We start from the raw sequence: 27,823 nt of genomic DNA on the forward strand, positions 1-27,823 counted from the left end.
GGGGAAGGGAGCATCACAGACGGAGGGTCGACGACATCGAAGCCGACGGACAAATAAAAAACCTTAAAAATAAGAAATCAATTAAATACCTCGAAGGACAACCAGTCCGCAATCTGGGATTTCACCACCGACCGTCGACGGAGATAGGGGTAGGATAAGTCGACGACAGAGAGTCTATGGTGACGGAAGTTGACGGCCATTCGTCGGTGTTGAGGAAGGGAGAAGGGGACTGGGTCGTGCTAAAGATTGGGTCGGTTTCGGTCGACGGTGATAGAGCTCAACAATGCGGGAGTGTTTGAACGACGACGCAGGGTGGTGGTGGGTCGTCGGAGGTGGGGGATGATGTGTGAGAGGATTTTTTATTTTTTTATTCCCTTTAAATATGCACAAAATCTCATTGAAGACGGCGATATCCGTCACAAGCTTGTGACGGATACCATTTCCTCTCACAAAATACCCATGAGAGGTGAGTGGGGAAGCACATGGGAGGTGTCCCACCTTGTCCCCTCTCCTTTTTGTGAGAGAGTCTTGACTTGAATGACGGAATTAGCCACAAAGAAAGACGCTTTGTTAAATATGAAGGGTACTAATGGAATCTAGAGGTAAAATGTGCGGGATGTAGTAAAATTGTATGCGCGATTTAGCAATTACGAAATACAATTACTACTGTAATAATAATAAGATCAATATATGTAAATTACAAGACGAAACTCGTAGAATATACTACTCCAAGACCCAATTTGGTTTGGCTTAGTGAAGATGGCAAGAAGCATTTACAGGACAAAAAAAGTGAAAAAAAAAAAAATGAGCTGGCTCTCTTTCTACTACTTCCACACGACAATTGCTATATCCTCTCTTACGTTACAACTTACAAGTAGCTAAGATCAATAGCGAACCCAGAAATATGGTCTACATCGGGGGGGAATGAATTTTCTTTGTAACACAAAATCATTATTCTTATTATGGAGTATTATTTTTTTATTAAATATATATTATTTTTTTATTTTTTTTAGTATTGTTTAACTTCTGTGCAAGGTTTTTGATGATAAAATCATCTAGAAATCGAGTTTTTATTGTTGAGGATTGAGACGTTGTACAGTGATGGGTAATCCTTTAGGGAATTCGACGTAAGGGTAGGCGAAAGGTTGGTCTTTATCAGCTAATTGCCAGTTGAAGTTAAGTACCAAATGGCGGATGAAAATGGCCATCTCTAGCTTAGCTAGTTCCGAACCTGCGCATAGTCTTGGTCCTCCCCCAAACGGCATGAACTTGTTGCTGCTTGAGCTGCTTACTGTCGCTCCATGGTTACCCCCGTTCTGTTTCATAATGATAACACTTAAAAAGGTTAGATACCTAATGTTGGATCTTCATGTCACTACGTGCTAGCAGGTACATTAATTTAGTTCTGCAAAGGGGGTTGATAAATACAACCTTATCTCTTTATTAAAAGCACACAGACAATATGAAAATCATAATAGTGTGTTGAAAATTACATCGACTTATCTAAATCAAAGAAATGGCGAAGCAATGGGACAAGCACATACAGACATACTGCCACAAATCTTTAAGCAGGGAAGAATATGAAATTTTCAGTCCAAAAGTATTCAGATTTTGTATCTGTAAGTTATATTAGTACATGACCAGTCGCCCATACAAAACTTTTAATCAACGTTTTAATCATACTAACTTCGATTAATACCTCCACCACTGAACAAAGGTATTTCAAAGCTAACTAATCTGAGTGTTTTGCTCCTCTGAAAAGGAACCAAGCTCATAATAAATCAATGCTTACAAAATTAATTTTCGAGGAAAAGAAAGAATGTAAAATCTGGCAAAGAAATAAAGAAGCTGAGATATGAATTATTAGACGTATATTACTATATTTTATAGATTTAGGCATGTATTCTATAGATGTCAATGACAAAAAGAAGGGGACGTTGTGACGCAATTATGAGAATAGTAGAATCCAAGTTGTCAAATCCAATAGGATATCTGAGAATGATTAAAGATGATAAGCTTTGCTGAATTACTTCATAACTATGAGATTAATTAATACTTCATCCGTTTTAATGAGTTTTATACGTTTGCTTTTTGGGCACTATTCATAGATGAGCAGAATCTTCATTATAACTTTTTATATATAACATAAAAGATAGTCATGTAAGATCTTTTTTAAATCGTCTTATCAAGTACGTTAATTAATATCAAATTTTTATAATTTTTGGTAATGTGTAGCTAAAGATATGAGGGAAAGAAAACGTGCATTGAAGTACGTGTATAAAGCAAACGTATACAACTCATTGGAGCAGATGAACCTGTTTCGTTATAATTAAGAGAAAATAACGCAAGAGAATCAAACATTTAAGCCCTATTAGTCATTGGTTAATTACTTAATTTCCTTTTGACTTATTTGAAAAACAACAGCTATATATGCTAGTCCCAGGAAATTATATTCTATCTCACACCAGCTTAATTGCTAGTTATCTTTTATAGTGCCCGGTATATGGAGGATAAAATTAGAGCCGTTTAAGGGTCGTTTCGTCCATTGAACCCGGCTCATCTCGTTCGCTAAATATATGGATACGAATAAGACATTTTAAGAAAAATACAAAGGCTCAACCCATTAATCCGTCCCGAACCCGCTAACCCGCTTGTCCGTGGGCAAAAAATTGAACATGAACCCAGCCCATATCCGAGCCAAACCCGCATTTGAACCCCTCTTGATAAAATATAACAATTGCATAATATTCCGTAGTTAATTGTTAGTTCGGTACATAGTACTAGCATGGAGTTCCACTCACTACCTAGATTCCAAAAATTCCAAAAAATAATTAAAATTAATAATTTCTGCTAGTCCAAAATCTCTAAACAGTCTTAGACTCTTAGCAATGATACTAAACTACAAGAATAAATTTTCCTACCCCAACGTTTCTAACTATGCCCCCACCTGAAATATTTTTTTTTTTGTCTCAAAATAAAGTTTATCAGAGAAAAAGGAACATACATCGGATGTACTACACTACTACCTCCAATTTTTTTGTTTTTTGAGTATATATGTATTTTTTTTTTAGCTTATTACCTCAAACTTTATTTGTTTTTGAGCATATGTGTATTTTTTGAGCATAATAAAGTTTATAAGTTAGATTTTAATATTTTTTCTGTCAAAACTCAAATTTAACTAAACTTATATGTAATGTTTTTGAGTTTTATTGTAATTTTTTAAAGTTTAATGTTTAAGTGAATAAACTCAGAAATTCATAGTGAAACTCAGAAATTTTAAAACAAAACTTAAAAACTTTATTATAATGCTCAGAAACTATAAAATTTGAGGTACTATATCAAATGTATCCTCTTACTGAGTTTATCAATACATTCTTATCAAGCAATTATATCCCGTACAAGAAGTAGTAGATTATTTTGGGAAGGAGCGAGTAATACAACTCCAACATCCTTAGTAGTCAGTAGGGATGGCAATGAAATCCAGATCCTGCCCAGATTCTGGGATCTAGATCCTACGGATCGGATATGGATCGCAATATTTAAGATCCAGTGGATAAGGATTTGGATATGGTTCGTATGGTCGAGATCCAAATCCTACCCTTAGATCCATTTTTATTTCATTTTCTTAAAAAATAAGTTAAGTTAAACAAATAGTAAAACTATATGCTTTATTTTTTTAATGTTTTCTCATAAATCAAACCATGATTTTTTCTGATTAACATTTTTCGGTTAAAAAAAAATACTTTTTTAGTGTTATTGTAATTTCATAAGACTTTATTTTTATGTTTTTAAGTTTTAGCTTTATTATTTGTATCTAATAGAGAAAAATATTACTCCCTCCTATTCAGCCTAATGTTCCCCTTTCATTATAATACTCCCCACATATATTAGAGAAATGAGAACATTAGGCTGAATAGGAGGGAGTATGTTACGTCGCATTAAAATCCAAAAATTAATATTTTCATATTTTAAAATGGAGTTTTCTTTTACTATAAAAAATGATATGGATAGATCATGATCCAGTCCAAATCTTGCGAATCCGAATATAAATATAGGAATTTTAGATCCTATAAATATAAACTGGATCCGGATCTTATAGAATTATATCCATGGCCATCCCTAATAGTCACTACTCACTACAATATATAAGAAAACAGCCACCCAATACTTAACAAATAAAATGAAAGTAAATGGGGAAAAAGAAAATTCCTAGGGGAGATACATCGTGGTTTTGCGGACCCGTTCAGAAAAATAAAAGACATATTGCACGTGCAATCTATAGTCCCCACGCCCACGTGGGGGGCAATTATCCTCTTTGGACCATATTTGGGGAGGGTGAAAAACATAGAGTATAAAGTTTTCAACCCATTTCTCTAATTAATATATATGATGAGTATTTTATTGAAATGAGATAAAAATAGGGATGTTTTATATTTTTCCATACACTATTAATTATTACTCTCTTTTAGTCTGATTATTGGTTTTTCTAGTCTGATTATTGGTTCTTCTTTCCTTTTTCATACTAGTCGAGTGTTGATTCCTCTTTCCTTTTTTGGTAAGTTTTATATGGTCTAAATTCAATTTCATGTGGGGTAGGGTGTTTTGTGTGGTTCAAATTCATTTCCTTAATTTTGGTGCCCAAAAGAAAGGGAACCAACAATCAGATTAGGAGGGAATATGTTTTTTTTAATGTCTTCACATGCAAACCTCCTCCAATTGATTAATTTAAACCATTTTACATTTTTCCAATTTTTTTTTTTTTGAAAGGGAAAGCCCGAAGGCTTTACTACATTTTTCCAAATTTTAATTAAATACTTAACTAATGTTTTAATCACTATTAAATCATTTCTTAAAAAGTGTGAAATTTGTTGACATATAAAAAATCAAAGCGTCTTCCTTGTGAGCTGAAGACCTCTCACAAAAAGAGAGAGGGGACAAGGTGGGGCACCCCCATGTGCTTCCCACTCACCTCTCAATGGGTATTTTGTGAGAGAAAACGGTATCCGTCACAAGCTTGTGACGGATATCGTCCATCTTCAATGAGATTTTGTGATAAAAAATAAGGGAGGGAGTAATAAAAATAAAAATAAAAGAAGTCTTATCTTTTATTTCCCTATTTCCCTTTTTCAAATCCGTGGGTCTTGGTTAGGGGGCAATGGGTAGGGTCTGGGTCGGGTCCACCCAGACTCGGACCCGGACCGGAGATGTTCCCTTTGGACCCGTACTCGACCCAGACCCGCAAGGGTCTAAAATTTGAGGACCCATACCCGGACCCTATGGGTAAGGGTCGGGTCTGGGTCTACCCGCGAGTCCGAGTTTCAGCCACTTTAATAACATGATTAACAACTATGGGGTCTATAATATTAAAAAAAAATCATACTACTTTAACATTATGAGTTAATGAATCTCTATTGTACACTACCAAATCCAATATACATACCAAAGAGATAAGAAAGACACAGAAGACCTAAATTAATTTTACCTCAAAATACATGTGAAAGAATCAAACTCGAAACCCTAAAATCAATACCGTATCTGATAGCCGTCTCCATCTGACCGTTGCTGGCCGCCGTCAATGGTGGTTGTCGGTCGCTGCCTATTAGAGAGGTGGTTGTCTGTCGCATATCAGTGTTGTGGTGGTGGTTTCCTTGTGTCAGTGGTGGAGTGGTGGTATTATTAGAAGAGTTTGGTTGAGTTTTATCACTTTATGGGATGAGAGAAGAAAAAGAGACTTTAGTTGCTTTGGTTTCTACGGTTTGCCAATATGAATTCAGAAAAGTTGTGATTTTTATTTTTTTTTAAAAGGGTCTAAGGGTCGGGTATTGGTCTCATAACTTAGACCCGGACCCGGACCCGAAATATTTTCTTAAGACCCATACCCGACCCATACCCATTGGATCTGAAAAAATAAAGCCCATACCCCACCCATTAGGGTCTGACCCTCAGTGTCTGGGTCGGGTCCCCGACCCATTGCCATCCCTAGTCTTGGTTGATCACATAAAAACTATTGGGTATCGTATTTCTCTATTTCAAATCCAATCTGTCTCATTATAGACGGACATTAACTGTTTAAGATTGTAAATAATCAGTGACCTTTTCACAAAATGCAAGTAAAGAGGCAAGTGGGGCTATCCATTTTCCGTCACTTACATTATTTACTCTCATTTCGTAAAATGGACACTAATCCAGCCGTCTAAAGTGAAAAAATGTGTTTCAAACCCCACGCCCACCTTCTCCGTACTCAGTGCTTAACCTAATGCTTTGATTGCGACACTTCATCTGCTGGGTCCCTACCTTTTTCCCTCATCAAATATTTCTCTATTATATTTTGTTGGAAAATATGATAAGAAAAAGAGTTGCGAATCATTTGGAATAAAGTTACCGATAAGCGTTAACACTAAGCGTTAATACAATGGTTACAAAACCCCGTCTTATTGTTTCAAACGAAAATAATACGTCTGAAATACAAAATTGTTAAGAATCAAAAGATATTAGTGACTCAAATCAACAATCCCTACAAACAAGGAAAGAATAAAAGTAGTTATTCTTCTAGCTAACGTTTACGTGTAAATTGATCTCCATATCAATTAGTTTTGATCTTTCCCTTTTGTATGTATATTATGTTCATAATCTTAGGTTTATTTCTAGGACTAGTTTTGCTATATATATATTCTTGTAATCCTTGTACATTTTGTATCAATATTCAATACAATTCCTTTCACTTTTATTCACATCTTATATGGTATCAATCGCCTTCGATTCTACGCAACGTACACCTCAATCATGGCCAACCACGAACTCATCCTTCCCAATGTTGCCGAACCCGCTGCTCCTATCATCTTTGTCAATCTTTCCCAATGCAAAACCTTACCTCCACCAACTATGCCCAATGGACGTTCCAAATCAAATCCTTCCTTGAAGGACTAGAACTTTTTCATTTTCTTGACGGTACTCATCCGTGCCCTGCTAAAACCATTACCGTCAACAATTAAAATGTCCCAAACCCTGCCTACTCGACTTGGTTGAGGCAAGATCGTCTCTTTCTTGCCTCCCTTGTCGACACACTTGACAGTACCATTGCTCCTCTCGTTACCCAAGCCACGTCTACCCAAGCCGCCTGGACCACCCTGTCCTCCACCTTTGCCAACCCCTCTCGGGGACATATCCTACAAATCAAAACTCGCCTTGAATCCATTACCAAAATCGCTGACCAAACCATCATCGATTATATGCACAAAATTAAAACCTGTACCCTTGAACTCGCTAACCTTGGCAAGCCTATGGACCCCGAGGATGTCATTGCCAAGGTGCTTCGTGGCCTTGATTCCACTCGCTACCGTGCTATAAAGGAAACGGTTGAAGCCCGTGACCCTCCCATATCCTTCGATGCCTTGCACGAGAAATTGATCAATTACGAACTCCAAAACCCAGAAACTACAACCACTTCTCTGCTTCCCACCACTGCCTTTGCTGCCCAATTTCGCCCCAAGCAGAATCGTTATCAACCCCGCACTTCCTCGCCATCCTCTATGCCCGCCGACTCTTCAACCTCTCCTAAGAATGTCTCTATCTACCAATATTGTGGCTACAAGGGACATACCTTCCTTACCTATCGTAATTTCAAGAAAAATCATCCTACCTTCACCATTACACCCTACTCTTATCCCAACCGCTATCCGAACAATCGACTTCAAGCTAACACTGCCACTGCCTCTGCTTCCGCGCCCAACTCATGGCTCGTTGACAGTGGTGCTATGCACCATCTCACCAACGACCTGTCCACCCTTTCCCTCCATACTCCATATGACGGTCCGGACGATGTTGTTATTGGTGATGGGTCTTCTTTCCCAATCTCTAATATAGGTTCATTCGAAATTTCTTCTACTGCTTCCTCTCTTATTTTTTTCGTAATGTTCTTCATGTTCCCTTAATTTCACGCAACATGCTATCCGTATCTCAATTTTGTCTTGATAATAATGTTACGATCGAATTCTCATCATCTGCTTTCTTTTTTAAGGATGTCTCAACGGGTCGGATTCTGCTCCACTGCACACTTGATCGTGGTATCCATCTTCGTCCCATGTTTTTTCAGCCTTAGCTTCTTCCTCTACTCGAATTGATTTTTTTAGATGTTTGGTCCTCTCCCATACAATCTCACGATAGTTTCAAGTATTATGTTCTATTTGTTGATCACTTCACTAAATATTCATGGCTCTATCCTCTAAAACGCAAGTCCGACACATTAGCTATTTTTACGCAATTTAAACTTCTTATTGAAAAATATTTCAATCGTCCCATAATTAAATTTTTCTCCGATAACGAAGGAGAATACATTAAAATTACTCATTCGTTACTTCAACATGGCATCTCCCATTTTACTTCTCCACCCCATACTCCGAACACAATGGGTTCGCTGAGAGACGCCATCGTCATATCGTCGATACGGGTCTCTCACTCCTTACTCACGCTCAACTCCCTACAATTTTCTGGCCACGTGCTCTCGCCACAGTCGTATACCTTATAAATCGCTTACCAACTTCCACGCTCAACAATGACTCTCCCTCTTCATGACTCTTAACCACATCGCCCAATTACAACAAACTTCGAGCCTTTGGCTGCCTATGTTATCCATGGCTCCGTCCATACACTTCAAATAAACTCGATCCCAAATCAATCGCTTGTGTTTTCTTAGGATATTCCATAACACAAAGTGCGTATCACTTTTTAGACCCGCCTACTAATCGAGTCTATACTTCCCGTCATGTCACATTCGTTGAAACCTCTTTTCCTTATCTCCGCCTCTCCTCTTCTTCCTCTACTCAACCTCCTTCCTCCATCGATGACTGGTGTGACTCACCTGTCATCTCCCTCCCTCACCAAATGACTGTCTCTCCCTCGCCCTCAACTACTGACACCACCGCAACAACTTTCATCCCCTCACCTGACCCAATCCCGCCTCCATCTCCTCCCTCCCCTGCCACCCGTGACCACATCTCTACCCCTACATCTACCCCTTCTCCCCAGCCCAACCTCTCTCGTGTCAATGAGCAGTCAGCCTCACAACCGCGTGCTATCACGAGATTGTCCAATAACATCTGAAAACCAAATCCCCGATATGCTAAATTAGCTATTACCACATCCCCACAATCTCTCCCCACCACCACTAAACATGCCCTCTCATCTCCCCATTGGCGTGCAGCAATGATTGAGTAATACAATACGTTACTTCGAAACAATACTTGGTCTCTTGTTCCAGCCAATGCCGCTCACAATGTTGTCGATTTTAAATGAGTATTTCGTGTCAAGTATAATCCCGATAACACTATTCAAAAATACAATGCTCGTTTAGTTGCAAAAGGTTTCCATCAACAACATGGAATTAACTATACAGATACTTTTAGTCTGGTCGTCAAACCCGTCACAATTCGATTACTTCTATCCCTTATTCTCAGTCAAGGTTGGTCTCTCCGTCAACAAGATATCAACAATGCTTTCCTTCAAGGTACGCTTCACGGAACTGTATACATGACTCAACCACCAGGCTTTATAAATGATGACACTTCGACCCATGTATGTCGACTTCACAAGGCTATCTACGGTCTTAAACAAGCTGAACTAAAATGGACGGCCTGATTGTTTAGTGTATGAAATGACTCGGTTGTAACAGTTCAACGGACTGTTGCTCGTTCTTAAAAGAGATTAAAATGAACACAAATAACAAGGTTTTGGACAGAAACTCAAAGAACACGATTTGAACACTCAAATGGATTGTTGAAAATGACTGAAATGAAAGGAAATAAACAAGATATTACTTGACAAATGACTGAAATCGACTCAAAGTAACCAAAGACACAAGGATAAGACTTAGACGAGATCACGAAGCAAGTCTAAGACTAGGAACCTCGTCCAAGATCACGAAGCAATGACTAAATTCTGCCCCAAAGCACTAAGCAAATGGAGGGTTTTCCGCACTAAGCAAGAAGAAAGCAAGTAGAAAACTCAGTTTTCAAACTCACCATTTTTAATCTTAAACTCAATCTGAATTTTACATAGGTTTAGAGCTCCTTATATAGAGGCTCCAATCTAATCCTAGTCATACATCTAACATAGCATCTAAGGGCTCACAATGGTCTCCTAAAAGGACAGAAAAAACGGCTCATAAGGGCTTACACAACTGAAAAATAAAGGCTATGTTGGAATATGTGTCCTCCGACAATAATGCGATCACGACTGTTGATCATGATGATCACATGTTTAAGTCTCATTATAAAGAATACAATTGGGAAGTAATATTTACTCACAACGATCAACATATATCGGTAATGATTGGTGACTAGAGTTTGACATTACTTGTCGTGCGGCGGTGGTGATCGATTGACCCCTAGGTCATACCTAAAGGATAACACTCTTAATTGATCATTTAATTAATCGTATAACTTTACGAGTTAATTAAATTACTTGAAAATTGACGGACGATTTTGGAAGTAAATTTACGTATCACATTGAAATTGATTAAATGAGATACGGTCTGAGTAATCGAATTGTATCATTGCTCAGATGAAATTATTGTTTAAAGAAAAAAATTGAATTTGAATGAATTATTATAAATACAATCTGTTGTGATTTATAATTGGTAAAATATTTTGGTACAAGTAATTATGAATTACTAAGTCAATTTTTGTATATGACGTATTTTTATTAATACGTTGATTTTTAATGTGTTAAAAATACATAACAAATTTATGTTACATATGACATGTGACATATTGACAATTGACAAAAATAAAATGGAATCCATTTTATCTCCATTTGGCCGAAATAGTGGGAGGATTTAACATATATATTATGTTGATTAAAGTTAATGGAAAACATAATTATGTAAACCTATTGCTAGCCATGCACACCTACATATTCTTGTGAAGGTAACCATGGGCATGCATTGGCTCTATTTTTCCTCCACTCCCACCGGTTTTGGGAAGAGAAATCCTTGTGATTTTTCTTCTTATTTTATCTAATATTCACTTAGAAAAATACTAGTGATAATTATTCATTCATACAATCTAAAAACAAGAGCTTTAGAAAGAGAAAAAAATTTCCTCTATCATTCCTCTCTCTCAACCGGTTTTGGGTGAGATACCAAATATTTTTGGGTCAATTTTTCTTACAAAATTAATATTATCTAGTATACATTATATTAATTTTATTAAGAGTGTGTCTTGGGTATTAATCCTTGGGAGAGATCCTATACTTGGGTCTTTGTTCATCCAAAAGGAAAGCTCAAGAACAAAAGAGAAGAAGATCTCTTTTGTGCCCATTTGAACCGAAATTCCAATGTAAGAATGGATGTTTCTTCTTTATTTTATTAATTAGTTTGTATGCATAAGATCACTTGTTAATTTTATGACAAATTAAATTAAAACATATATGAGTATGTTAAGTATATAGATCTACTTTTCCTTCAATCGGTATCATGAGCCATGGTTGTTTGCATGCAAATCGGTTAAAAGTTTTTCCGAGTTATAAGAATAACATATAAAACTTGTATAATTTGTGTTATTATGATATATCACGAAATTAATCCATGCATGATAAAATTTCTGGTCCTAAAATGTTTTTAGGATTTTTGGTTAATTTACGGATTTTTATTGTTCATTTTATACAATAATGACATTTAAATATGATTTTATGAGTAAAAATGTCATTTCCGGTCTAAAATTAGCTATACTTCGAATTTTCCAGTGATTTTTGGATATGTTGTCACATATATTATTTTGAGATAACCTGTAAATTTTCATAATTTTTGGACATGTTATGCTCGAAAAATGGATTTTTCATTATTAAAATTGATTTTAGGTGAAAAATAGGTTAATATGAGATAGATTTCGAATCTGGTCATAGAAATTTAGTATGTTATTACATGCAATTTTACAAGATGTGTGTAAAATAATGGGCTATAGTGAAGTCTTTTTGCATGATTTATGGATTTTTGAAGAAAAATAGCATAAATAGTGACATTATTAGTGAAAAATTAATAAAACATAATCTATGACTAAGGAAAAACATCATATGTTGCATTTTATTATCTTTTTCAGATCTAAAATTGAAAATTTGATGAATACAATTTTTCCATGTTTTTATGATTATTTTAGTTAAAACCGATAAACCGCAACATTGTTTTTCCGGAAAAATTTCGAAATTTTTAACCTAAGTTTTTGAACATTATGAGTGTCATGATATTTTTCCAGAATGTTCATGAGTTTAAATTTCAAATTTTGAATTTATGTAATTTTTTGTGATTTATTTGAAGTTTATAGCTTATTTTTATAATTTTAAGTCCATTAATGAACAAATTTTATAAATATAAGTTAATTATGGTCAAATTATTCGTGAAGACTAAATTTTGAGTCCTAAGAGGTTAGGGTAATTAACTTATGCATAAATATGAATTTATGTAATTTTTGTGATTATAAAATGTTGAAATCACGCAAATCCGTAAAAACCGAGTAATATACGATATTGGCTAATTAAAGGCGATTTAACATTAAAATTGGGCATGTTCATACATATTATAATGCTGCATTTTCTTTATGATTGTCATAATTTAATTTATGTAATTTTTGAATTATGTAATTTTACTCAGCATGGCCTTAGTTTTAATTGGTATTTCCCGAAATGTATGGGAATATCGATTCGGTTGTAATTTTATTTTAATCTCGCATCACCGTTTTGTAATTTAATAGATTTATTTTATTTTATCTTAGTTACAAATGTATAATAGGAAATTATGTAATTTGCTATGTAATTTAATTTATCTCGGAGTTCCCAAAGACGGATTTCTTCAAGATGGCGATACATAAAGACGGTGTTACCTCGAGATGCGTGCCACAACCGAAGTTCAAGGGACCAATGGAGTTGGTTTCCGAATATGTAATAGTTAAATAGTTTTTCTATTTTAGGAAAGGCCATACTAGGATTTATTTTATGTTTGCATTTTATTTATATGTCACATGCATCGCTAAATCGCCATAACTAAAACATGCATTGTCATTTTATCGAGTTTATCGACCGTGTCAATTAAAATTATCGTAGTTCACCGCTTTAGTTCACTTAAAACGTGATAGATAATAAATTGACATGACCTCTCGCTAAAACAATTAATTGAGACATAGCCTTACCAAATAGTAGAAACCATGAAAACCTATTTCGCGAGGGAGTGCACTCGGCCCTACCGGGGTACAAAACTTGTTACGTAGGGGAAGTGGGTGATAAATGTCTATCCACCGAATTCATGTTGATAAGGGATGAATCGGCCCTACCGTGCCCAAGTTGATGTGGATTTGGATCATGGACACATTTATTCGAAATTTGGATTGAACTCAACAAAAGTTTTTTATAAGGGATGTATCGGCCATACCGTGCCCTTGTCGGATGTGTTTTGGGCTAAAGATAATTGTAATGTAATATTATCGACCAAGAGTTCTAAAAGTAGAATCGATTAAACGTTAATCCACCGAGTTATATTGATAAAGGATGTATCGGCCCTACCGTGCCTAAGTCGATATGAATTTGGGTCTTGGAATCATTTATTATAGTTGGGTAGAGGTCACTATATAAATGTTCATATCTTGTTAATTTGCAAGTATGATTTAAAAAGACAAATGTTAATATTTCTTTTTCCTCCATATTTGTAGTTCATTACAATGAATCCATCAAATGCTACCGCACCGATAACTATTGAGTTTTACCACAATGTTTTTGACGACGTTTGCTCCAACAATGATTTCGACACTACTAGAGAACTTCATTTTGGGATAGGTTCGGATGGAAACCTTAACTTCATCACTTCTTCTAAACCACCTACTACTACTAGACCTCGTGTGAGTCCGTCTCATGAAGACTACCTCATACAATCTATAGGGTCTTTGTCTCTGGAAGATAAAGATGCCAAAACTAGTGGGAGCTCAAGCAATCAAGTTCTTGCTTCAAAGGGCAAAAGGTTCAAGAAGAAGGGAAAGAAAATCAAAAACTTCAAGCAAGTTAATGATGAGTGCCATTATTGCTATGGCATGGGACATTGGCTTAGGAATTGTCCCGTATATTTGAGAAATATAAGGGAAGGAATCATCACTCCAAAAGGTAAAATTCCTAAGGAAATTTATGTTATTGATATAAATTATACTTCCACTACGACATGGGTACTAGATACCGGTTGTGGTTCTCATCTTTGTAATAATTTACAGGGTTTAAGAGACGTGAAGAGGCTTAGCAAGGGAGATGTGGATCTACGCCTTGGAAATGGAGCTCGGGTAGCGGCCGAATCAAAAGGAACTTATGTTTTAGCTTTGCCTAATGGATTTGAGTTGTATTTACATAATTGTTTTTATGTGCCTACACTCTCTAAAAACATTATTTCAATCGCCATGCTAGACATGGACGGTTTTTGTTTTGTCATTAAGAACAATCGTTGTACTATTTCTAGGAACGACTTGGTTATAGGCCAAGCTTCCTCTATCAATCGCATTTACATTTTAGAGACCTCAAATCCGACTAATGATATCTATAACATTCAATCAAATAAACTCAAATCAAGTGACCCAAGTGAAGCGTTCATTTGGCATTGTCGATTAGGTCACATAAACGAGAATCGCATCAAAAGATTAATTTCGACTAATGTGATTACACCATTTGATTATCAATCATATGGTACATGTGAATATTGCCTACTTGGCAAAATGACTCGTAATCCTTTTAGTGGTAAAGGGACACGAGCTAGTGAACTATTAGGACTCATACACACCGATGTATGTGGACCAATGAGTATCACCGCTCGTGGAAATTATGACTACTTTATAACTTTCACCGACGACTTGAGTAGACATGGGTATGTCTATTTAATGAAACATAAGAGTGAAGCGTTTGAGAAATTAAAAGAATTTCAAAACGAAGTAGAGAACCAATTGAACAAAAGGATTAAGGCACTACGATCCGATCGTGGTGGAGAATATCTTAGCCTTGAATTTGATTCACACTTGAAAGGTTGTGGTATTATATCACAACTTACTCCACCCGGAACACCACAACTCAATGGTGTTGCCGAAAAGAGGAATCGAACCCTACTTGATAATAGTGGGACAATCTTCCAAGCTAAGGAGCCAAAGTCTAGTAATAGATCTAGACATGTACTTAGAAAATATCATGTAATAAGAGATTTCATTGAGAGAAAGGAAATTGCGATTTGTAAGGTTGGGACGGATGACAACATAGCCGATCCGCTCACCAAGCCTTTATCGCAGGCTAAGCATGATGGACATGTTGCGTCCATGGGACTTAAACGTGTACCAAGTTTTTGTTAGATTTTGAAATGAAATAAAAGTGTTGTTTTTGTTCATGTTCACAATCACATTTGTCTTTTATCTTTAATTTATACATTGTTGCACCCAAACGGGTTGTAGTGACAATTGAACCCCGTTAAAGTGAACACAGATTAACATAGTATTTGCCCATAGTCACTTGTATGAGGTGACGTCTCGAAGTGACTAGAGTGTGATGCGATTGATGGCAAGTTCAAGTGCCATAGAGTCATGTGAGATGACTAGTCGATCACATAGGCAGACTGTTAGGAACATTTTCTCGGGCCTTATGACCGCTTATAGAGTTCTGGCAAATTTATATAGCCTGGTCGTGGCGAGAGCTGCTATATTATTCAAATGAGTTGATTCTTTTGACTAAAGACTATTCGCCTAAGATGGCACAGTTTCAGATTAACTTTGATTTGTGTTACTACGACCTTCGTAAATGGGGTCAAATGGGCATATTTTGGGTTATGATGGCTGTGGCTAGTTGAAGGGAATGAGTGCGATAGGAATTGTCCACCCCTAGTCAGGGTTATAACAATATCTCGGGCCACTCGAGGAGTAATGAACTGGAAATGCATGGCCACGCTCGGAAGGTATCTATGATAGATAAATCCGGTCAATCAGTTATTCTTCAGATTGAGGAAACCACTCTCGATATGATCACTTGAAAGTACGACCTGAAAGACACCTTGCATTGAGTGGGAGATAGTAATAGGACAAGAGAATTGGTGACGGACACTTGTCTAGGACAAGTGGGAGATTGTTGGAATATGTGTCCTCCGACAATAATGCGATCACGACTGTTGATCATGATGATCACATGTTTAAGTCTCATTATAAAGAATACAATTAGGAAGTAATATTTACTGTCAACTGATCAACATATATCGGTAATGATTGGCTGACTAGAGTTTGACATTCTTGTCGTGCGACGGTGGTGATCGATTGACCCCTAGGTCATACCTAAAGGATAACACTCTTAATTGATCATTTAATTAATCGTATAACGTTACGAGTTAATTAAATTACTTGAAAATTGACGACGATTTTGGAAGTAAAATTTACGTATCACATTGAAATGTGATTAAATGAGATACGATCCGAGTAATCGAATTGTATCATTACTCGGATGAAATTATTGTTTAAAGAAACAATTGAATTTGAATGAATTATTATAAATACAATCTGTTGTGATTTATAATTGGTAAAATATTTTGGTACAAGTAATTATGAATTAATAAGTCAATTTTTGTATATGACGTATTTTTATTAATACGTTGATTTTTAATGTGTTAAAAATACATAACAAATTTATGTTACATATGACATGTGACATATTGACAATTGACAAAAATAAAATGGAATCCATTTTATCTCCATTTGGCCGAAATAGTGGGAGGATTTAACATATACTTCCTCCATTCAACTCCACTCTACCTATTTCTATTTTTTACACTATTCACAAATGTATATTCAATCACGATTTTCTCTCAATACATAAGTGATAATATATTCATGTGGGATCTTGTTTGATTCGTCTTTACGAGTACATTAAAAATATCTAACTTTTATAATTTTTGCAAATACGTAGCTAACGATATTTACCGCGTAAAACACGCGTTGGCGAACGTGAAAAAGCAAAGTGGTAGAGTGGAGTTGAATGGAGGAAGTATATTATGTTGATTAAAGTTAATGGAAAACATAATTATGTAAACCTATTGCTAGCCATGCACACCTACATATTCTTGTGAAGGTAATCATGGGCATGCATTGGCTCTATTTTTCCTCCACTCCCACCGGTTTTGGGAAGAGAAATTCTTGTGATTTTTCTTCTTATTTTATCTAATATTCACTTAGAAAAATACTAGTGATAATTATTCATTCATACAATCTAAAAACAAGAGTTTTAGAAAGAGAAAAAAATTTCCTCTATCATTCCTCTCTCTCAACCGGTTTTGGGTGAGATACCAAATATTTTTGGGTCAATTTTTCTTTCAAAATTAATATTATCTAGTATACATTATATTAATTTTATTAAGAGTGTGTCTTGGGTATTAATCCTTGGGAGAGATCCTATACTTGGGTCTTTGTTCATCCAAAAGGAAAGCTCAAGAACAAAAGAGAAGGAGATCTCTTTTGTGCCCATTTGAACCGAAATTCCAATGTAAGAATGGATGTTTCTTCTTTATTTTATTAATTAGTTTGCATGCATAATATCACTTGTTAATTTTATGACAAATTAAATTAAAACATATATGAGTATGTTAAGTATATAGATCTACTTTTCCTTCAGGCTACAAGACAAATAGCATAAAGAGGATTGTTGCAAGAGTACAATCTTCCTTGTTGGCATGCTCTCACTTATTTATCTTATAGAAAACCTCTATGGCAGCTGGTATGGACCGTTTAAATGGAATATAAGACCTAAATCAGCAGCAAAAGGTTCCTTAGAGCTTGCCTAGACAAAAGAGGAAAGCTTGAAAGCGATGGTTGTACCTATCTCTCAAACCGTGCCCTTCGAGGTCCACTCGGTTTGTCCTCTCCTTTTACCTATGATAGATTCCTCTCCAAGACAAGAGTCCCTAGACAAAAAGGCTCTAAACTCTTCATAGAAGAGTCCTAGGCCAAAAAACAGCATGTGTTCTTAGACGGAATTGAATTTGGACCTCGATTTTGGTGAAGGACCAAAATCGGGTAAAAGGGTGCTTGGTGTTGTTGCCATTTTTGCTTCACAAGCTCCTCGGGCATGGTATACTGAATTAAAAAGTTATCTCCTTCAAGTCGTTTTTTGTGCTTCTATTGCTGACCCTTCGCTTTTTATTTACAAACAAAATACCACAATACTTTATGTTCTTGTTTATGTCGACGATATTATTGTTACTGGTCCATCGAATACTTTTCTCACAGATTTCATATCAAAATTTGTCACTTGTTTTCTCTCAAAGACTTGGGCTCACTATCCTAATTTCTTGGAGTAGAAGTCACCCCTAACCACAAAGGTGTCTTACTTTCTCAAACAAAATACATTTATGACATTCTTCACAAACATGACATGCTTGATTCCAAGCCTTCAACAACTTCAATGGTGTCCTATCCACCCCTTACGGCTACTAATGATCCCATCCCATGTGATGTTACTACATATCGCTCCACTGTCGGCAATCTTCAGTACCTGTCTCTAACCCGACCAGATATATCCTTTGCTATCAATAAACTAGCCCAATTCATGCAACACCCACAACCTGTCCACTGGACAACCTTGCGACGGCTGCTTCGCTATATACACGGTACTATGCATGTTGGTCTTCAATTACATCGTAACAACCCTCTTCAACTTTATGCCTTTAGTGACGCAGATTGGGCCGGAGATCAAGGAGATTACCTCTCTATCTCCGGCTACCTAGTCTATCTTGGCAAGAACTCCATTGCTTGGTCCTCGAAGAAACAAAAGACTATTGCTAAGTCCTCCACAGAAGCTGAATTTTGCGCCGTAGCCGACACTACATCCGAGGTACTATGGGTCAAGTCGCTTCTATTTGAACTCGGTCTTACCTTTACCTCACCGCCTGCGATCTATTATGACAATTTAAGTGTTACACATTACTCCGCTAATCCCGTTTTCCACTCTCGAATGAAGCATGTTGCCCTTGCATTTCACTTCGTGCGTGAGCAAGTTCAAGCAGGCTCTCTTCGAGTGGCCCATATTAGTGGTGATGATCAGTTAGCTGATGCACTAACTAAGTCGTTACCTCGTCCTCGTTTTGAAGCTATTATATCCAAGATCGGCCTCTTCGATGGACAGTCCATCTTGCGGGGGAATGTTAAGGAATCAAAAGATATTATTGACTCAAATCAACAATCCCTACAAACTAGGAAAGAATAAGAGTAGTTATTCTTCTAGCTAATGTTTACGTGTAAATTGATCTCCATATCAATTAGTTTTGATCTTTCCCTTTTGTATGTTTATTATGTTTATATTCTTAGGCTTATTTCTAGGACTAGTTTTGCTATATATATTCTTGTAGTCCTTGTACATTTTGTATCAATATTCAATACAATTCCTTTCACTTTTATTTATAAATTTGAGTAAGAAAAAATGCGGGGTTCTTGTTGATAATTTTTATATTCACCCTCTATCTAGGTTTGTAATTAGTTAAAGTCCGATTTGGTCAAACTGTTTTCAAGCCCGAGCTCAAGCCGATCTTAACCATCTCGATCTTAACCAAATCCAGCGCAATCTTCAATTTCTCAAGCTTGACAAGCTCTAACCTGAACTTAAGCTCGAGCTCAAAAATCTGATCCGATCGGCTCGATAACATCTCGATTTCTATGTTCTTTGCCATTCTCCCCTCAAACACCCTTTCTTTTAACAACGACCACCATTCTAACCACACCCTCATCCTACCTATCAGGCTACCACTTACCACATCCACCACCAACTACTCTGAATTAAATTCCGACCATAGTCAATATTGGTCACCACATCACACCGTAAATTAAGATGGCTTCGTCGTCGACGAGATGATTCGGTGGGGAGTAAGGCTCCGTTTGGCACGACACTTCAGGTATCTTATTTGACCAAAGTAGCTTATTTGACCAAAATTTCAGTTACCTGATTTTTTTGCAAGTGTTTGAAAAATAGCTTATTTGGTCAAATAAGGTACCTGAAATGAAATGCTACCTCAGGTAGCATTTGAGAAATCAGGTATCTGAAATGACTTATTTTCCATTTTGTACCTCTTTATTCTATAATATTAAATAATTTTCATATCCTTTTACGTCATTTTACCAAAATTAGCTACCTTTTCAGCTAGTTTGCCAAACACATTTTTATATAATCAGTTACCTTATCAGTTCCTAATTTTCAGCTACCTTATTAGTTAACTTTTCAGGTTTTAGTTAGCTTTTTAGTTTTCAGCTACCTTTTCAGGTTTTAGCTACATTTTCAGGTAGTTTTGCCAAACAGAGCCTAAGGTTGGAGGTGAGCAAAGGCTTGCTGGTGAGGGGTCGGGGAAGTGTAAAAGGTGGTGACAAAGTAAATTAAGGCACAGAGTATTTATAGTATGGATACCTTAGTCTTTAAACGCTTGAAATTTGTTCAAAAAAGAAAACGTATACAATCAAAGAAAGCAGTCCAAAATAGAATACGTATACACAGGGGCGAAGCTAGTAGGTAGCAAGGGGTAGCGGCCGCTACCCCAAGTGAAACAAATTTGATAAATAAGTCGTGTTTTAGCTACCCCAAATGTAATTAAGGAAAGAATAATTATAATGAAGCGCATAAGTTAAACAAAAAAGGAGATGTGCTTCAGTGGTAGCCTAGTAAAAATAGTTATTTCCATGCAACACATTCGTGGTTCAAATCCCACTGTCTACAATTTTTTTGTTATTTTTGCCATTGGAACGAGAATCTGAAACAAATCAATAAACCTCCTTATTAAGTTACTCCCTCCACTTTTTTATATATGACGTTTTGTATTTACGAGACTTTAATATTTACAAAATATATTTGTTCAAAAAATATAAAAATGGTACCATTAAATTCCTTACGAAAAACTCTTTCATATGAGTATACATATCATAATATTTAGTCTTATATTTTAAGAGATATTGAAGAGAGAAGGGAGTGTCTCAAAATGTGAGAAAGTCATATATAAAAAAATAGAGGGAGTATTTAATACACCTGATTTAGTTTGGGTTATTTAACTAATTTATTGTTATTTTTTGCTAATTTTTAAATTGTCAATATTCATTATTTTAGGGTATTAAGAATTTATTTTTGCCCAAAAATGATTAAATTTTCTTTTAACCCATTACATTAAAAAATCTTCAATTCGTTGTAAGTTACAATGCAAAAATCAAAATTATTTTTAAAAAATAATATAATGATAAGTTGAATTATACAACAAAACCTCCAAGCCATTACATTGGTCCATTTGATTATATATTGTCAGTTTGTAATTTGAAGTTTTATATGTTGCATATTACGAAGTACGAGTAACATTTTTTCGATTTTCAATTTTCAAATAGTATAGCCTTAAGATATTCGCTACCCCAAATAAAAAATTCTGGCTTCGCCCCTGCGTATACATTATACAATCTACGGTTGTGAAGGAAGTACCAAATTACCTAAGTCGAAGAACGGCTATGAAAGTAAGAAATTAAGAATCACTCCAATGAGGAGTACTAAATAGAATGAAGAAAGGGGCTTGATAAACAAATATAGCCACAAGGAAAACCTAACCAAGAGTGAGTCCTATCAATATGACAACCAATTTGGGAAGAAAGTTTGGTTTAGGATATCACAAATTCTTATTATAGACGGTCATTAGATGAATAGTGACCCTCTCTCAAAATGAAAGTGGGAGAATAAGTTAGTGAAAAATGGATACCTCCACTTGTCCTCCCACTTTCATTTTGTGAGAAGGCTACTATCCATCTATAACTAAAGACAGACTCTTAGGATATACTCCCTCTTATTCACTATATTCTTCCCCTTTCCTTTTTGTACAAGAAATAAGAAAGTTAATTTGGACCACACAAAATACCCTACCCCACATGCAATTGGATTTAGACCACATAAATCAACCCAAAAGAGGAAATAGGGAAGAAAACCTGAATAATCCGAAAAGGGAAATAGGTAAGATTATAGTGAATAGGAGGGAGTACTCCGTATACCTTGGGTCTACGTAATGTTACAGAAATCATTCAATTCAACTACCCCACTCGGTCATTGTCAAAGTACCATCACCCTTATGTCGAGGGGCATTCCCTAATTTTTCTCTGTGGTCCCTAAAATTTGATTTTTTTTTTTTTTTTTTTATAAAACTAAATAAAAAACAACTTTTTTTTCTTGAGTCAAGTGTTAGACAAGAGACTCAACTTTGATACTTTCTCCAGTTACTATAATATTCCCTCTTTTTCGAAACGGATTATTCAACTAATGTTTTCTTTTTATTTTTAGAAACTTTTACTCTTATTTTATTCATTAATCTCTCCTATCACCAAATCCCACACAACTCTTTTACTCCTATTTTATTACTTTCCTTTATGTTTTGGCCCCACAATTCTTTATTTAACTAATAATAATTCATCCCTCTCTCCTATCACCAACCCCACACAACTCTTTTACTCCTATTTTAATACTTTTCCTTAAGTAGTATATTTTACGGGTAAGGATCTGAATTTCCAAACTTTTCAGTTAAGGACTTGAAATTTTTTCCGTAAATACAGGCGTCTATTTTGGTGAACCTCTTCGTTTTCTATGAAAGCCATCTTTGATTTAACTCCTTTTCATTTTTCTAGTTTGACAAATCGAATCTAATTTTCCTTCGAAGTTTTAATTCTTCTACCGTTGATTTCTAACTCGGGAGATTATTTCAAACATCAGGTTAGCAATTGGTAGTAGTGAAGCTCTATTATAATCTCGCTGGAATTTACAATTCGGCAGCGGTATTAATTTTAAGCGGTAATTATCGTGTAAGACAGTCTTAGGATAAGATGGTACATCTATATAAAATCACTCTTTTTTAGTAGCAATATATGAATAATTTTTACTTGAATAAGACCGTCTTATAGTGTGAAACTGTCTTATTATAGAATTTGAATATTACATCCAACTCTTTTTTTCACTACTTTGTATCTGATTTCCATTATAATGGAAGCAACCGATATTTATTGTGCTCGAGTCTGGCGCTAAGATTATAATGGAAGCAAATGACTTTTTTTATATATTCTTTTAATTTTTTCTACTAACATTTCTCATAATTCTAGCGAATTAAAACATTTATCATAATTTCTCCGCTCAAGATTTTCTCGATTGCTTTTTTCTTCCGGCATGCATGAATACATGATAAGGGGTACACATATAGGGGCAGATTCACCTGGTAGCAAGGGCCAAGGGGTGACGGCTGCTACCCCAAACGTAAAAACATCGGTTAAGCAGACGGATTTTGGAACATTCATCTCCCCTTCTATTCATTGATTAATCATACTCTTTCTACACTAGTGAACATTAGTGAAATTCGTACTCAGTCAATGTTATTTACTAGTCGTCCTATGAATGCTGCATCACAAATTCTTGTTTCAGACGGACACTTTTGGTCTTATTTGTCAGACGGATAAAATGTTGTCATTTTTTAAGAAAATGTAACCAATTAATTCACAAAATGTTATGACTAGAGGTGTCATTTTTTACCCTGAAAATGATGTGAACAATAATGGTAACATGTTATCAAAAAATAAAAACATTTTATTGTAAAATGATGACATGTTACCCGTCTTATTTCAGACCAAAAACAATGATCTTAAGAAAAAACGGACCGATGCTGCATATGTTCTTGTTTTTAGTCAAATTGATTTACTAGTAATACCGTGAATGCTGCATATTTTCTTGTTTTTTGTGTAGAAAAGTACTGTTAATATTTAAACAGGATTCAATTAATTAGTATCCTATAAGATCTGTCTTAATATTTAAACAAGGCAAATATTACCCGAATTGGGTATATAAGACAAATCTTTTACTATTTTTTATATGAATTCTACTTTTGTCTTATTCATACTATTTAATAATAAGAATTTTTGTTCAACATGAACTTCCAACAAACATATTTGATCCACTTCAAAACATAATCACCTTTTACTATTATTGCTTGAAGGTATTGAATGAGACTTGCGATTTCGATTCTAAGGAAATCATACTTTTGAAGGTCAATAAAGTTACTTTACAATTCCGTAAAAATACTACGGACCGTATCAAAACTTCACTTAAAACTTCAAATCATCACAACTCACAAGGGAGATGGGCGCAACTAGTTGTTAATTCTAATTACGCAAGTTTAGCACAAGAGTCCTCTATAAGAGCATGTACAATAGAGAGGATGAAGTTTCCTCCTAGCACTCTCTTTGCATAGAACATCCTCTTTGTAAGAGAATTTGGAACTTTGGCCATTGTGTCAACTATCCAATCATATTTTTCTATTTTCAATATTTACATTTTATTTTTCATTTTAATAAAAGTTAAAATATAATTAAAATGGTAGATGATGGATAAGAGAATCCTCTCTATTATAAACAAAAATTATAAGAAGAGGATGAAGGAAATGAATGTGGGTCATATAGAAAATGATGTGTCAAAAAATGAGGGTAAAAGAAAAAATTAGAGGATGGTAATGTACTCTCTATTGTACATGCTCTAATGAGACTAACTCAAATACTTACTATTACTAATTTTAGTTTCGTATCACAGTAATCAATCTCAAACGAGAATTTGAGCTCGTAGGTAATACGGAGTAACGCTAAAGAAAAAGAACAGACAGGGAGGAGAAGATGCATATATAGTACGGAGTACAAAATAAGAAAAACCTGCTGCCACCTCCAGGGATTGAAGAGGTGAGGCTGGTAAAAAAGGGCAGCCTCCAAATGCGCAGCTGAAATCACCGGCAGCACTTTCCATCCACATGGAATGTCATAACCTTTACAACATCAAACGTTACTACATTAATTAACTAAAGCTTCCGTGATCTCTTTATTATAAAGCAAATATATACTTCTTATATATAAAAGCCGTCTACTCTTGCCGGCAGTTTTCCCATGAATAATCCACAAAACAAAGACAGACACACAAAAATGACTAAAGCATAATAAGAGAGATTCGTCCCAAATTTACAACTGACATTACCTTTATACCGAACGTCTTTAACAGCCTTCCGATGTAGAAACCTCACGACATTACCCAGCCTCAGTGTTTCAGTAATAACCTTCACAATTCACAAAATAGTGCTACTTTTATTGACACTTGTCACAAACGTTCTCTGCCGATAAATTTAACTCTTGCATGCTACAACCACATTATATGCGACGACTTAAAAGGTTTGTAATGTTGAAAACACATGATGCATGTATCCACACGAAAATACCCAGCAAACTACATCATTTTTATATGAGACGTTTTCATGATAATACTATAGTGAAATTGACCCATTTGAGAGCTGAATGAAGTAGTTAATCTTTGATAAGAGTTACTCCTTCCGTTCCAGTGATATGTTTACACTTCCTTTTATCTCTCCCTCACAAAATAAAGGAAGTGTAAACATATCACTCGTACAGAGGGAGTAGTTAATTTTGTTGGGTGTAACATGTATGGATTAGTTTATGATAAAATGGGGATGGACTCATTATAAGAAAGGGCTTACACATTGCGTAAATTCCATTTTCTTGTAGTCCTCCCAATTTAACTCTTTCTCATCTGACTCCTGTTTTGCTTTGGAAATGGAAAGTTGCTCTTCCTGAATATTTAGTTAAAACTAAAATGTAAGGAAAACATAGGATAATATTACAATATAAAAAGAGAAAAGAGAGATTAAAAGAAAAGGTATACCCTTAATTGCTGAAGAACAGCTGGGGAATCCTGAAGGAAAAATATGGCTAAAGCTATGGAAACAGAGGAAGTTTCATGACCAGCAAAGAGTAAACTCAAAATTAAGTCAAGTATCTGCTCTGTTGAAAGATTTGAATGCTTCAACACCCATCCAAGGAGATCATCATCATTCATACTATCATTCCCATCATTCTTCATCTTCTCTAACCTTTCATTCATCTTCCCCTCTATAAAGTTAAGTATTGTTGATCTTGACTGTCAATAATAATTAAGTGAAAAAATTTCAATACTTTGATATTATTACAACTAAATGATTTGGAGTGAATTGTCATAAGGGCATTAGCAATAGAGGTTCATTAAGAGGTTTGTAGGATGACATGTCCATAATTTTAGAGGTTTGTCAACAAACCTTCTATTGTTGGTGATGAGTGTTGATGTTCATGGATGAGAGGGTTCAAATTAAGAACTGCAGGGTTTGTGGAGAGAGAATGTGAGAGGAGAAAAAGTATAGTGGGCCATGATATAAACCTTGAAGAGGTTTGTTTGTTGTTGGTAGGAGGTTTGTAGGTAAATGAGTTTGTATATTAGCTTATGTGGCATGAGAACAAACCTCTTAGAGGTTTGTCTATTGCTAATGCCTTAAGACACTATCAATACGACAAATCAATTTACTTTAGTGTTAAATACCTTGAGAGCCCTTCTGTACGGAGTTCCAGGGAAATTTAAAGGAGGTGATATAACACCCTTCATAAAAGTAATATATTCCTTTTTAAGTTGCTCTGTTTCTTGCTCTCCAGGATCCAAGCTCATTATATGTTTTGCCATCAAATTGAATGTGAACTACAAAAACAGCAAATAAAATACTTTAACCAGTTAATAAATACTCCCTCCGTCCCCGTCATTTGTTGTCCTTTGGTTTTGACACAAAGACCAAGAAAAGAGGAGAGAGTCAATTATTAAATGACATGTGGACCAAATTGAGTTTGAATGACCAAATTGTTCATCAAATGCATTCCTAAAATAGAAAGGATAACAATTAACTCAGACACCAAAAAATGGAATAGAATAATAAATGACCGAAACGGAGGGAGTACGACATTTAAAACTCGACCTTTTTAGTGAAAAAATGACATTAATGTTCCTATGAAGATTAAAATTTTTACCTTCTTAGCTTCATCCTGAGCAGAAAAGGAGCAATTTTCTTTCCATGAATTAAGCACAAATAAAGTGTGCTTCTCAACTTCTTTGATTAAATGAGTTTTTAGTCTACCATTGCATAAAAAGTTCAGAGAAATATTTCTCATGTCTCTGTGCATGTCCCCCACCAAAACAAGCATAGACCATTTCCCAAGTATCCCACCAATGCTTTTGGGATAACTACATTCAAATAACCTCCCTTCATTTTGGAGGATGTACCTATTGAGACCAGGATCCGTAGATACAATGGTGGGTTCCCCAAACAAATGTGACTTGTAGATTTTCCCAAACCTGTAACAACATAACAGTACACAAGTGTAAACCTATGAATTATATCACTAGACATATACACTCGACACTTGGACATGCATACAGACATAAACACGATTACTTGTATCCGAGTCTGAGCAACATAACTTATAAGATACGACAGTTTAACTCAAATAACATATTCACTTAATGTGTGTAACTGTGTACCTTGCAACATGTTGTTCCATGAACTGTCCTATAGTAGTAGCAGTGTACGGCTTCAAATAACCCATAGTTTCTCCAATAAAAGGCAAACCCATTTTGCCTGGAGGAAGGTTTAAAGGAGGTTTCTTTGTCTTAAAGAAGTTGAGCATCCAAGACAAAGTTAAAACAAATGGAAGAAGGTACAAGAAGAATTCTAAGTCAGACATTGGTTTTTGAGTAATTTTTTTTTGAGTAGTTTATGCAAGTTTTAAGTGCAAATAAAAAATGCCAAGTAAAAGCTGACTTTATTTTGTCCTCGGCTTTGGATCCTCTTAAAGATGCAGCAACACAAAGCAGAGGAATTTAATCAAGACAAGTTTTAAAGTAGAGAAGGAGAGGGAGTGAGAGAGGATCAAGAACAAGGAGCTAATGTTAAAAT

At 35.4% G+C, this 27,823-nt stretch overlaps 1 protein-coding gene across 1 annotated transcript; it reads right to left on the reverse strand.

The window, feature by feature from the left end:
- Positions 1 to 962: 962 nt before the first annotated feature.
- LOC141626709 (cholesterol 22-monohydroxylase CYP90B51-like) lies at positions 963 to 27,823 on the reverse strand. Its single transcript, XM_074440387.1, has 8 exons — positions 27,409 to 27,823; positions 26,898 to 27,222; positions 26,422 to 26,574; positions 25,735 to 25,989; positions 25,550 to 25,642; positions 25,036 to 25,114; positions 24,720 to 24,829; positions 963 to 1,316 (listed from the first exon to the last, which is right to left on the reverse strand). Exons 1-8 carry the CDS (start codon positions 27,609 to 27,611, stop codon positions 1,071 to 1,073), a joined length of 1,464 nt encoding a protein of 487 aa, XP_074296488.1. The 5' UTR covers positions 27,612 to 27,823; the 3' UTR covers positions 963 to 1,070.

Source organism: Silene latifolia, chromosome Y (genome assembly GCF_048544455.1).
Source record: "Silene latifolia isolate original U9 population chromosome Y, ASM4854445v1, whole genome shotgun sequence".
Taxonomy (NCBI): domain Eukaryota; kingdom Viridiplantae; phylum Streptophyta; class Magnoliopsida; order Caryophyllales; family Caryophyllaceae; genus Silene; species Silene latifolia.

Bases quoted from the DNA above. Each gene is read 5' to 3' on its own strand.
- LOC141626709 (XM_074440387.1), bottom strand. From the start codon at position 27,611: ATGTCTGACTTAGAATTCTTCTTGTACCTTCTTCCATTTGTTTTAACT. The intron at 26,575-26,897 runs GTAAAAATTTTA...CTGTTTTTGTAG, and splicing joins CTCAGGATGAAGCTAAGAAG to TTCACATTCAATTTGATGGC. The intron at 25,115-25,549 runs GTAAGCCCTTTC...TGAATTGTGAAG, and splicing joins AAATGGAATTTACGCAATGT to GTTATTACTGAAACACTGAG.